This window comes from Camelus dromedarius, chromosome 10 (genome assembly GCF_036321535.1).
Source record: "Camelus dromedarius isolate mCamDro1 chromosome 10, mCamDro1.pat, whole genome shotgun sequence".
Lineage (NCBI taxonomy): Eukaryota > Metazoa > Chordata > Mammalia > Artiodactyla > Camelidae > Camelus > Camelus dromedarius.
The window spans coordinates 60145451-60159289 of NC_087445.1; the positions used below are offsets into that span (position 1 = coordinate 60145451).

General features: G+C 40.5%; 1 protein-coding gene across 2 annotated transcripts in view; it reads right to left on the minus strand.

The window, feature by feature from the left end:
* FKBP15 (FKBP prolyl isomerase family member 15) overlaps positions 1-13839 on the minus strand; it is a 45899-nt gene that overhangs the window by 8986 nt on the left and 23074 nt on the right. Inside the window, exons 13-21 of one of the 2 annotated variants that reach the window (XM_010997408.3) lie at positions 12576-12678; positions 12001-12107; positions 10239-10353; positions 8694-8803; positions 8285-8392; positions 7740-7834; positions 6824-6896; positions 2070-2241; positions 334-470 (exon numbers count right to left, since the gene is read on the minus strand). In XM_010997408.3, coding sequence (XP_010995710.1) covers positions 334-470; positions 2070-2241; positions 6824-6896; positions 7740-7834; positions 8285-8392; positions 8694-8803; positions 10239-10353; positions 12001-12107; positions 12576-12678 — 1020 coding nt within the window. Of the gene's footprint in view, positions 1-333; positions 471-2069; positions 2242-6793; positions 6897-7739; positions 7835-8284; positions 8393-8693; positions 8804-10238; positions 10354-12000; positions 12108-12575; positions 12679-13839 lie in introns of both variants that reach the window. The other variant, XM_010997409.3, reaches the window with a different exon arrangement.

The window sequence follows — 13839 nt, forward strand, 5'->3', positions numbered from 1 at the left end:
ATTACAGTTTTTAAAAAAGCATTAGACCTGATCCTATTATTGTTAAAACATCAGCATGTATGCATATATGTATGTATGAGTGTGTATGTATGTTCTGTACACAGAGGATATAATCAGGAAGAATAATCATACATGGTTTATAGTTGTTGCCTCTAGTGTATGAGACTCGAGAGGGGAAAAAGATAAATTTAATTTTTTATTTTATATAATTTTCTGGATTATTTATATTTGTTACATGCTACTGTAACTTTTAAAAGGAAAATAAAAATGTTTAGTAAATAGCTAATCCTGGCCACTTGGGCCCAATAGAGAAACTTCGGTTGTAGAACTTACCTTTTCCAGAGACTCCTTCTCAGCTCTAAGGTCAGTCAGCTCCTCCTCCAAGGACGTCACTCTGAGTTCCAGCTGTCTCCGGCTTTGCTTTTCACTCTTGAATTTGGACTCTGCTTGCTCAGCGGTCTCCTGGAGCTCTGGGATACAACAGCAGGGAGACTGGCTGCAGAACCAGAGCTGCAGTGGGAGATAGGGCATCCCCCCAGCTCCTTCAAAGCCGCATTCTGCGGTCTCCCAATCCTACCACACGAGCATCTTCCACTCACTCCTTCCTGCATCATCTCACTGACCAGCAGTAGGTTTATCAAACCATAAACTGACTCCCTACCCACCTATATATATCTCTGTACATACATGTCACCTTAGACACGTACAGAATAGAAGAGAAGTGTTCCAAGCAGTCAGAAATCACCTTTGAATTATATCACTCCCACAACTCCATTCTAGTCACCACCTCAACACAATGAGATCTTTGTTTAGTATTGGTCCAGGCCCCTTCTCATCGCCTGGGTAAGAGATTCTCAGCTTTCTTGGTAGTTGGGACATTCCACCAAAAGTTTGCCTTCAAAACATCCCTTCTCAAATAAAGCTATTTGAAATGTTTCTTAAAAAGGTAATGCATCAAAATTAATTTTGTTTGGAAAACTTCTGAGACCTTTATGGTGTTTTTAATGTAAGTGTCACAGGTCACCAAAAAAATAGAAAACAGGCTATCTGTACAACATTCAAATCTAAGATTGTCCCTCATGTGCATCCAGGTGGTGCTCTAAAAGGGCAGGGATTTATCTTCAAGGTATCACTTTACCAACTGACATCAGTGTTTTTCAGCTTTCTTTCTGGGCAAGTGAATTTTGCTTCTTCCTAACCCTGCTCCTGTTCCAGCAGCACCCCGCCCACTGGTCCCATCTGGGCCTTCCAGGTTTGTTTCTATACACTGCGGTGGATGACTCAACATGCCAGTCTTCACAAATCTGCTATTTAGGTCACCAAGTCTTGCGGGGCACCTTTGTACCAGGCGCTAAACTAACACTAATTTGGAGGGAAGGACTTTACAAAGATGAGCAAGACACTGCCCTTGCCCTTCAGAGGCTTGCATTCCAGAAGGGAAAACAGACAAACAGTGCTGATCAAGCTAACTCTGACAATGGTCATAATAATGTACTCAGAAATAAAGGATTTTAGAGGAGGTCAAATAGTCTAAAATAAAAATGGGAAAATTTCTGAAAGAGGGAGATTTGGAGAGAACTGGAGGCAAATCTTAGTGGTGCTGGGCACACCAAGTCCAAAAAACAGCAGACAGGAAATGCAGGATGCGCTGAAGCAGCAGGTGGGCTAGAATGCCCAGAGCCATGATGAACTGAGAACAACATAGCAGGAAATAAGCCAAGCCGGAGGGGCCTTGAGTGCCGGGCTGATGGGTTACAGTCCATCCCCTAGGAAAGGGGCAACCACTGCAAGAAGCACTTCCTTCTTAAGCTTCTACTGAGTCACAAGTCCAATTAACTCTGCCCAAACAAAGCAGAACTATGGCCACTGATCAACTCTAAATGAACAGTCAGTTAAACTTTTGTCCTTTATGTCAAATAATCATGTAAAGTTTACACCCGGTCCACCTTAATTTTTGGCTCGGTCCACAAACTTCATGAGCATTATGCCAAATGGATTGAGAGGAAAGAAAGAGTTTAATTCCTAAAGTTTAGATGGTCAGAGTACCAGCCCCGCCCCCAAGGGCATACCGGAGAGCTCTGTCTGCAGTTTGGCGAGCTGGCTCCGGAGGAGGTCAGCCTCCTTCATGCTTTCTGTCAGCTGCACCTGCAGCTCCGTTTCTTTCTTTTGGTGGGCGGTCATTTTCAGCTGCAGGTGGGACACCTGCGCAGTGGCTGCTGCTAACTCTTCCGTCACCTTGGCCTGAACAGAAACAAAGCATGACATCACTTTAAACATGGTGCTGGCCCAACCTCACATACTCTATGCTGATGGAACTGGTAGGAAGGGAGCTAAGGCCACATTCAACCTGCATTAAACCAAAATCAAGCCCTCAAATGTGCAGTCTCTGACTCAGAAATTCCCTTTGCAAAAATTTGTCCTTAGGAAATACTTGTACAATCACAAAAATGTTGCAAAAAAGGATGATTGATGCAGCATTGTTTACAGTTACCAAAGGATGGAAAAATAAAATGATAAAAAATGGGCTTAAACAAATTATGACATATCCATCCTGTATGCAACTATTAAGAATAGTGTTACAAAAAATACTTAGTGACTTGGGATACAGTCACAACCTGTTATTAAATGATACTAAACTGACACATGAAAAATGGTATTCCTGCCATTTTCTAAGTTTCCTATGATGAACGAGTATTTTTTCAATAAGAAAAGGTTATTTTAAAATTTAAATGGAATGCCTTCAATGGCAATCAACTTCTCAATCTACAATTTCGCCCTAATACTACTATACTAATAGTAACACTATAATGTAAAGATCCACGATATGAGAGTAACTGCTTTGGGAGGTTCTTGAAAGAACAGAGATAATAAGAGAAGGGAATACTTCTTTGACAGCTCAATGTATTTTAAGTGGTGCTCTGTACTAGCCAAACAGGACCTATATATTCTTATGTAACATCTGATGAAATCAAAATGACTAGCCTGCAAAACCGTTTACTGATATTCTGTGTATTAAAGGCGATGATGAAAATGATGATTAAAGGATGGTCACTGAAAAGGAATGGTAAGCAAATGACAAATACCACACTCTCATGTGCCTGTAGGACACATGAGAAATCAGATGACAGGAAAGGCAGTGAGTGGCCACTCTGCTCGTATTGATTTCTAGACAGCAGTGTATTTACGGGGTTGGACCAGCTCTCCTACACCATGATATTGCTACTCCCATTACTCCCCCTATGCTACTATACTTAACATGCATTTTTACAGAAGTCTACTTTCTCGTTATCATTTGTCCCTTCTTAGAGTATTCATTGCGCTCATCTCAGTTTTAAACTTATTTATTCCAACGTCTTAATCAGTTTTCCACTTTCCATTTAAAACCTGATATTTTGGCTTTCCGAAAGGTAGGGGAGATAAAACAAATAAAACAAATTAAGATTGTATATAAAATAAAGAGAAATAGGCTATGAATTGAGTAGTAGAGGGTCCACTGGCAAAGGCTCTCTCCTTGACTAAACTTCAGTAAGGCTCCTCTGAGCCCTTGACCTTGGCCTCCCGTCCTGTGTTTGGCCTGACCAGCCCCGTTTTAGCAAGAATCCTGCTAAGTCAGTTCAGCAAGAATCCCCCTATCCATTGGAGTTGAGCTCAATCATTCTTCCTTATTGCAACAATCTTGAATAGTGTCTTCCTTACTGTCTTAGTAAGTATTAGAATAACTTTTTAACAATACACAACCTTTAGAGTAAGCTCTAAGATACTGCTCAGCAGCCTCAGGTTTTCATCTGTTAAACACAGAGGATAATGGCAGCTTGAACTTCCTAACAGAAGAGAGTTTTCATTGGCTGTAAGTAGGATAAAAGTTTTACTCACTGTCCTAACAGAACTAACACAATGCTCAGAGAACTTTGCATCTATCCATGACTCCAGAGTTCACTAACATGAGAGAGAGGACCACTTGCACAAGACCTCACAGCAGCTCAGACAATTGGAGGGGACGAATTCCAGAAAAGAGGCAGTGGGGGGACAGTCACTTTCTCACCAAAGAACAAGCAAAGTAGAAGGTCATTCAAAAGCTCTTTTAATCTAAGGTCTTTATGGAGAAAGGCCTATTAGAAGCATGAAAAATAATACTCTCATCCAAACACACACACAGAGAAAACAGTGAAGGAATGAATAATACATTTAACAATGGCTATAACTGAGTGGGAGGATTATTGGTGGTTTTATGATTGCTTATCTGTATTTTCTAGAATGAACAGATGAAATGCTCAAAATCAGAAAAAAACTATGTGTCAATACATATATTCTGTGTGCATATGTGAGTATATTTAATTATGATTTTTTTTTAACTTAGGGTTTGCAAAATTAAGGTAGAAAGAAAAACATTAAAAACCTACACAGTGGTAGAGCACGTGCTTGGCATGCACAAGGTCCTGGGTTCAATCCCCAGTGCCTATGTTAAGGAAAAAATAATAGATAAAAAACAGAAACTTTATAAAAAACAAAACAAAAAAACCCCCTACTCAGTGGTTATGATGGCTCCCTGGTTTTCACCCTGGATCAAATTCTGCTGTTGACATGGAAATCCGGGAAAAGAAAGCAACGACAGAAAGAACTAAGAATTCAGGAGAACAAGGGAAAGAGCATTCAGGTTAGGAGGAAAACGGCACCAAAGAGAGGTGGCAGTCTGGCAAAGGAAGAACATAGTTGACTGGAGGTGAGACCCTGGGCAAGTCTTTTACTCTTTGGGCCTCCGTTTACTCTTTTGTAAAATCAGATTAAACTAGATGACCTCTAACTTATCTTCCAGTTTTAACCATTATTCCATAGTTTTTATGTAGAAACATTAATACTGTCATAGAGAAAAATAACTAATTTCATTTACCAAATATTCATCGAGCACGTAACTAAGTTTCTGAGCTGTGTTTGAAGGCAGAGAACTGCCTCCAGGGATGAAAGGACGTTGATTATTTCCCTTTAACGGGAGAGATATCACAGGGAAGAGCGTTAAGGAAGAATGAAGTGAATCAAAAGAAAAACAGGAGAGTGTCAAGGCTTGAAAAGTTCCACTACAATAAAGGTGACCAAGTGAAGCATGTGGTACACGGTATCCCACTCGTCAAGAACAGTGATACTCAGCCCAGGAGGTGCCCTCAAACAGATCTGTGTAAAGCATGGTGCCTAGAACCTAGTAGGAGTTTGACAGGTGTTAGTTGGTGGTACTATTTTTGTTATTTGTTACTACTGTTTTTGCTATTATAAGTAAAACATCTACCAGGTTCAATGCACTGTTTCAGACATTTTGGGGGTTTATCAACATGAACATTTGGGTGGAATAATAAGATAATTTAGGGGATTGGCAAACTATCACCTGCAGGCCAAACTGGCCTGCTGTTTTTGTAAATAAAGTTTTAATGCCCTCCCCCACCCCACTGATACTCAGCATGAGTCACATGGTGAACGTGCTGAAAACAAAAGTGTCCAGCTGCCACCTCCACAGAATGTGGCAAAAGAGATCACTACTAAGAGCAGTGATTCCAACCTAGCTATGGATCAGGATCAAGGGGAGCCATTTAAGAGTTCAGATTCAGACCTCGGGTAGAAACCCTAGATTAGAATCTTAAGATGAAATTTTTTTAAAATTTAACAATTTTAAAAACGAAAAAATTTTTTAAATTTAAAAATTAACAACTAAAAAAAAAAAAGACTCTCAAGGTGAAATTTAATAACACATATTTTTAATTAAGCTCCCCAGGTGATTCTGAGACAGCCAGACCAGTGTTTGGGAACCACTGATCTAGAACAAGTTATAGTAATCATTTTAGACTTGAACAGTAACAGCTAGATCAAACAATGTATTCATGTGCCCCTGTTAGGAAAGAGAGTAAATAAAAGCAGACAAAGGAGAAACAGTAAAAAGTACATTTAGTGGGGAGTGGTGATCCAGGCATTGGGAGCCAGTCACAGCAAACAAGGGATGGTGACAAGCAGCAATGGGAAAGAATCGGGGCAGGACCGGACAGGGTGAGGCACTGCTTATCTGAAGATAAGGGGTCAGTTTTTTTTAATAACATGACTGGATACTATGGCTAAGAGAACAGCATGAGACCAAAGTCAGGAATCCTCATTGTTACCAGAACATGAGAAACTGTGTAAACTCCGCAAGTTATAAAGTGCCTTCCATTCAACTTTTCAGGTTTTCAAGAAAAATTCAAATACAAAATACAAACTACTTCTTAAACCTCTGAGAAAACAGCAGATGAAAGGGTTGCCATCTCCCATGGATCAGTGGGAGCGCAAACAAGAAGATACCCATTCCGGATAAACAGTGTCACTGGAGCAAAGATAACAGGAGTGGCTTCAGAATCAGTCGATCTCAACCCAAGACCCACTAGGGTCTCCCTTAGAGCTACTCCAGGAACAGGTCAAGATCCCTAATTCTGAACTGACTGAAGACAAACAGCAGTACTTTAAATATCTGCTACAGGGCATAAAAGATATTTTCAGTTGACTTTGTCAGCAGAATAGGTTTAGTTTTTAATAAACTGTGTACTCCTTACCTCAGCCAAATTACTAAAATCGGCGATTGTTTTTGAGTCAATTTATTGCAAAGCATATTGCACAACAGAAATCTGGATTGTGGATATATTAAGATTTGTTGGAAGATTTCTAGTTCTCTTCCCAATGACAGCAAAAATTCTGCTGAAAAGCAGACTGGTCAATACGTACACAGGACATTTTTTAGCTCTACACATCCTGACTCGGGCTTTTCTCTCCCCAGTTACGTTACCTTCTCTTGCTCAGCATGCAAAACTCTTGCCTGTGTGTTTTCTGTGGCTGTTTGAAGTGAGTTGTTCCTCCTCTCCATCATCAGGTTACTCTGCTCAACATACCTGTGAAATAAATAGGGGAAAAGAAAACATTTCTCAAGCACTCACTGTATACCAGACACAATCCAATGTGCATTCAGTTGTCACAGCACTGCTCTATACATTCATCAGAAACAATCTGAAAGCATTTGTCTCCCTACGATCTGCAGTAATTAAGTTTGGAGGTAGGAACCTGAGCCAGGGATGAACTACTTTGAATTTGTGTAATGAGGAGGAGAGGAATTTAAAGATGTTTGGTGAGGGGAAATGAGAGAGGAAAGAGCCAGAAATCCGAAGGAGGGAAGAAAAGAAAGCTACTCCCCTTTCCTCTTTCACGTGAGAGACAAGAGACACTGGAGAAGAGAAATACGGGAGAATGATATTTTTAAAGTAAAATGCTATATGCTGTGACAAATTCCCCGACCCCTCCAACCAAAAAAAAATCTTCAGAAGGATCTAGAAAAATTGTAAATGCTTGGGTTTTATATGGAAATCAGTGAAGTTCTGGTTGATAAAACGGAATCAGCACACACAGAAGAGAGAAGAGCTAACATCAGTTTTCCAGGCATGAACACCACTCTTACAGATGCGGAAACTAGGGCCAGCAGTAAAACACAGAATGCCCAAAGCCACAAAACAAATGAGGAGCAGAGCCAGGATTCAAACATAGGTCTGCCTTATGTCATGGCCCACTGAGCCCTTTCTCCTGAAATCCCTCTCAATGCCCAAAATTCACATGACAGGTAGGAAACAGAAAGAACAGAAATACATGTAAACTTTCCTAAACAGACATGTTGTTCAACTTGGGTATTTACAAATTAAACCCCTTTTCATCTGGCCGAGCCCGTGCCCCGTACCTGTCATTACCTCTGATTTCGTTCAATTAGTTCACTAATCTTGTCATTCTGTTCTTCTATCCGACTGCTCTTCTCAAGGATCTCTTGTTTCAACCTTTCATTTTCCTAAATTCAAAATAGATAATGTGTAAGTTACATTTTAAGAGAAAAGCTCCAGATAAAAGGGAATCAATTTGAACTGACAGGTGACATTGATACGTATTTGAGACAAAAATCTAGAACTTAGGTCCACATAGATATAATACTTAAAACAACACATCAAGTTATACCTGATGGATACAAATCACTACACCCAATAGATTCAACATACAAATGGCTAAAAAATGAAGCAAAAGTTTGGAATATAGTTGAAAAAGAAATGTTTCCTTCTGACTATATAGTGATTAGTCACTTGGCCCAAGTTAAGCCACATGGATTTTTCAGGACTTCCCAACTCTGTGTAGCATTTATCACATGCTCTTATTCCTGGAGTTGAAGTTTTAAAGGGTAGTACATGCCTGGACAGAGCAGGGGCAAGATCTCCAAGCTGAGTGTTCTGTTCTCAATCATTCTCACCTGAACAATTCGCTGGATGTTGCTCATAATCATGCTTGTTTCCATTGTAACTGACATGCTAGGCATGAGCAGAGAATTGCCAGCACTATGTTTCTGTAACTCTTCAACCTACAAAAGGAGTGTCAGAAAGACTTTTTATGAAATTTTTACATCGAAAAATACGATTTACCCAAGATCTGACCACTCTTTTGAGGGGGCTAATGAGTCTCTGAGACAATCTCTAATATAAGCTGGAGTTTTATTCTACTAACTGGATCCCTAAAAAAAACGACCCTTCCAGGGAAGTAAGTACTAACTCTATGAATATGGGAAACCAAGGAAGGGTTTACCTATAAGCCCTAGTTGCTCCCTGTTTGTACCCCCATTTCTACCCCCACTTTCAACACAGCCCCAGCCCTGACTCAGTCACCTTAGTCATGAGATGATCCATTTTATCAGCCACTTTGCTGACTGCCATTCGAATTTCAGTGTTATGTTGCCGGGCTTCAGTCATGAGAAATGAAGCCATGTCACCTGATCCTAAACAGACACAAGCCAAGAAGAAACTTATGAACTGGAGCAAAGGATACTGTACAACGAAAAGCCAATAGCTCTTTTAGCAGGGGAAAGAAAGAAATTAACATTTCCAAATACTAGGAAATGCTGTAAGTGATTCACACCATCAGAAGACGTAGCAGAGACAGAGGCAAAAGGGCTCCAAAGCTAACAATAACGAAGCTATGCTCCTGCAAAATGCATCAAGGGATACAGTCTGGCTCAAGGGCACAAGCAGTGCACTAGCCACTCAGATTGCTTCTCCTTTCATCAAACTGCATGCCAGGCATTGGACCCCGTATCAGGGATACAGCAATGAATAAAACATGGTCCCTGTCCTTGGTGAGCTCAGTCTGGTGGGGAGACTTACATGTAAATAGATCATTACAATGAATGTTGTTAAGTGCAAAAAAAAAAAAAAAGGACCATGTACGCAGTTACAAGGTACAAAAGGATTAGAGAGAAAAGTAAGATTAACTCTTTGGTGACACACATATACAGTTATATCCCTGGGAGGAGAGGAAAGAGGGATGGTAACAGTCAGGGAAGACTTTACAGAGGACATGACAGATTTGATGGTTTCTCAGATGGAGAAAGGGCAGGGCTTCCAGACAAAGGACGCACCCAGGAAACTCTTACCATTCCAGGACCACAAATTATGTTGTGGGATACACTTGCTTCTTTCTACCACTGTCCTAATACCAAAGGTGATTACTATGCAAAAGACAAGCTGCAGAACAAGAAGGGAGGATACCATGCCAGCTTTGTGCATTTTATTTTGTTTTGTTTTTTTACACAAGACAACCACACTTGTACATACACACAAGATACCTAAAAAGTTAGCCAAATGACTGTCAACAACAGCTTCCTAAGGTCAGGGGGATTTAATGATGGAAGACAGTCACTTTTCATGTCACACACACCCTTTTGTGTTGTTTGACCTTTTTATAATAGTATATTCTTTACACAATTTAAAAATTTTAACAAAGTAGCTTTCATTTAAGACACTGAACAGTCATCATGCTTTTTCCCAACTTCCTCCAATGTTTTGCTCTTTTACTATTTGCTATGAACCCCACAGAGCCATTCTGACAGAGGAATTAAAAAAGGGCTGGTGGGAGAAAATGTAACAAACAAAACACAGAATGTGGGCATGAGGGTTATGGGGAGGATGATGGAAATGTTCTAAAGTTGGATTACAGTGATTATTGCACAAGTCTGTAAACTTACTAAAAAAAGATTGAGTTGCACACTAAAAATGAGTGAACTGTACGTTATGTAAATTATACCTCAACTAAGCTGTTTGAAAAAAGAAAAGATAAAAAGGACAGAGATCTATTGGAATAAAAATGAAAAAGGGGATGGGAGGAAGGAGAGCACAGCAAGAGCAGAAGATGAGAAACCGAGGGGGTCATCCTACCTTGAAAATGGGGAGACTGCGAGAGAGGTGCTGGGTACAGGGGCCGAACGGGCTGCAGCTGGGAAGTGACAGCTGATGCCTGGGGATAAGCGTAGGCTTGCATACCTGCGTAGGGCTGAGAAAATGCCAAGGTACAGCTGGTTTATAAAACATTTATATCGCTCTTTTCTGCTTAATTTGTCTTTGATGGAATAAAGTGGGTAAGCTGGAAGGAGACTCAAACTGAAGGAAGCTGGGGGTGAATGAGTCCTGTGTTTGGTATTAGGTAAGAATCTTAGCAGGAGAGTTATGTATGTAATCCAGTGGTACCCAACCCAGTGACTGAAGTCCAACCCAGAGAGTGTGGAAAGTGTGCCTCAGGTCACTCCCCAGTCCTCTTGTGATATAATTCAATTAAGTGGGAATTCATCCCCCGACCACTGGGCCTATTGATGGCCTAAGAAATTTTAAAACTAAGCAAACTCTGCTTGGTTTCGCTGAGGTAAAAGAAGAGGTGTTCACTGTGATTCTGAACTAAATCCATCAGTTTCCACAGGATGCCTCTCCCTTGCTGGATTCTGATGCTTACCTGTGTGACCAAGAGTTCTCATTTTCCTGAGCCTCAGTCACTTTGACTATAAAATGAAAATAATAATACCACTTCTTAGGGTTGTTGCAAGGAATACATGAAGCGATATAAATGAAGCGATATGGTAAGTTAAGTGCCTGGCAGATAGTAAGTGCTCAGTAAACAGCAGCTATCATTTTAATGATGATGGTTATTCTTCCTTGAATTAAGGAAATCCAGCTCATTTCCAGAGACGGATATAATTACCCATCCATTACTAAAAAATGAATCTTAGTCTACAGTAACTCTCCATTAGGTGCATTCTGGAGCGAGAAGAGGGCAAAGCAGGACTCTTCTCAATTCTGATACACACCTCCCTAATGGGGCATAACTTGGCCACCATTACTCTGACCCCTCCATTAAGAATCAAGGAAGAGAGGGCCTGTTATCATTGGGAGTCACGTCTTATGCAACAAATGTGTCAGGGCAAAAGAAAGAGTCCACTGTCCTGGCAAACAGTCAGCAGAGGCAGACAGGCTGTTGCCATAGTTTTCTGTGAAAACAGAAAAAAAAAAATCTGCTTTTTTTAAATTATGATTTGTACAGGACAGTTCTTTTTTTGAGGGGGGGTAATTAGGTTTATTTATTTGTTGTTGTTATTATTTTTTAATGGAGGTACTAGGGATTGAACCCAGGACCTCGTGCATGCTAAGCACATACTCTACCACTAAGCTCTACCCGCCCCTCAAAAACCTACTTTTGAGGGATCACTTTTGAAGGCTAACTAGACAACAGAGTTCAGCTATATTTCCGTACACCTTCCACCCACTGCCGCTCCACAACTCTTCTGCTGAGTGTAGTGCGGAATCTTAGCCTATTAACTGTTTGACAGAAGAGAACACAGAAGACTTGAACATATACCCCTTAACTAGCCAAGTGTGAGAAGGAAACAAACACTGACTGGGCCTTTACTACGTGTCGGGCTTTGCTTGTTCCAGATGCTTTGCTTGTTCTTGCATTTAATCTTTACAACAACCTGTAAGGTAGGTTATCCTTTGCCTGTTTAGAAATGAGAACGTGGTGGTTCAGAAACGGGAAAAAATGTAATCTCTGATTGTGGGGAACTGCTACTGTATGAACTGTGCAAGAAGAAAGGAGACTGACGAGGCCCATAATAAATTATAGGTTATAACCGATATGGTTTAAAAGTGTTACCTGAAAGGACTGGGCATTTCCAGACACAGCTGAGTGGGAATCAAGAGATGCAACTTGCATTAAGGCAGGAGATGGTGCTTGGAGTCCAGAAACGGATGGCTGAGGTGCTAAGATAAAGCAAGAAGTTTTCACTGTTATCCAGCCCTTGTTTCTTGGTACAAGTCTGGACTACCTCCTTATATATCATCACCCTTCAGACTTGACCACTTTTCTCACCTAGTTGCCTAGAACCAACTCTCCTGGAGTCTCAGCAATGGGCTAGTGGAAGGAAACTGGGTGTTCTCAGGTGCACGTGACTCAGACCTACGATCCCATCAGCTGACAGGACGTGCAGAATTACACACAGGGAGATGTCTCATCAGCTGAGTGACAGTGCACCACGGCAATAGATACAGCAATCAGACCAAATACATCTCTAGGTCTGAAAATGCCCTAACCAGGGACAAACTGACAGGTTTTATACTCTAGTCCAGTCTTAATACTAAAACAATGCAGTCTAACAATTTCAGGAACAGTGATGACAACATTGGTGCTGACCCAATTCAAGGCCACAGAGCCTCAGAGAGGTTCCTTACCTTGTGAGGTCACCTGTGGTAGCACTGGATGGGCTGGCTGAAGAGAGGGCTGGATGGACGAAGTCACCGTGGGCTGCCTGGCTCCTCGAAGAACATTCACATCCTGAAACAGGCACAAACATTTGGGTTATTATGTCTACGGGTCTTTAACTGAAGACTGAGGCTGACTGTCCACCCTAAACCTGCTTATGACCAGTGTTCTCAGGCAAAGAAGAGGAAGGGAAAGTAAGCAGAAAGGCAAGAGCTGAAGGCACCAGCTACAGAGAGAAAGCACTCTATTAAGTACCAGAGTAAAACCCCTTTTCCCTGTACATTACATCAAATAATTAAATATAGTTAATTTCCTCAAACAGTATAAGCTGTTGATGTTATTTTGTCTGAAGCAGCTAAAGTGACTGCTCCCCACGATGTACCATTTTCCAAACCAGCAGCTAGCTACCTTAAGACTGACCTGGTCTGTTCCTATAGAATCAGGGCATCTTACAAGGAAACCCAGGGAACAATGTAGCCTCTTATCTTCTGCCAAATAATCTTCACAGACCTCAAGGTACTCCCAGAAAATCAGACAGCATAGATTCACTGCACCTCATTACCCTGCTGTTTTTGACAGTAGAGAGTGTTTCCCCTCTCCATTCTTTCTTCTCATAAAAGCAAAGCAATGTTGGTCTCTACTGTAATTCTAATCAAAGTCAACATACAAATATCTTCCTGATTCATACAAGGAAAAGAAAAACTTGAGTCATGATATACAGTGACTGTGATCTGCCATGCTACAGTTCAAGGGTTAAAATCTCTCTGACATTCTTTTACTTAAAACTTTCTCTTACTTTCCGATATTCTCAGAAGTGTATTATGCGTTTCTGGAAAAGTACCCAGTTTCACATCATACATAAATCAACCTAAATATCTAACAACAGAGTGAAAGGAATTATGATAAATAAGTGTAACAGAGCACTGGGTTACCTTTAAAGGTGATAAAGCTTTGCTTTATTTGTTTACGTTATTTATATTATTGATATTAACATAAATGGTCACGATACAACATTAAGTTAAAGAATTAGATTACAAAGCAATATATAAAGAACGCCCTTTTTGTTAAATGTTTCTTTATAATTTAACTTATTCTACAATGAATAAGCAGTACTTAAAAATTTTAATAAGAATATTATCTTACCCAAATTTCATTTCCAGAAACCAGATAAAAATCAATCCTAGAACAATAGGCCCCAGAAATCCTATCTGCCTTTAAAATATTACATCTACA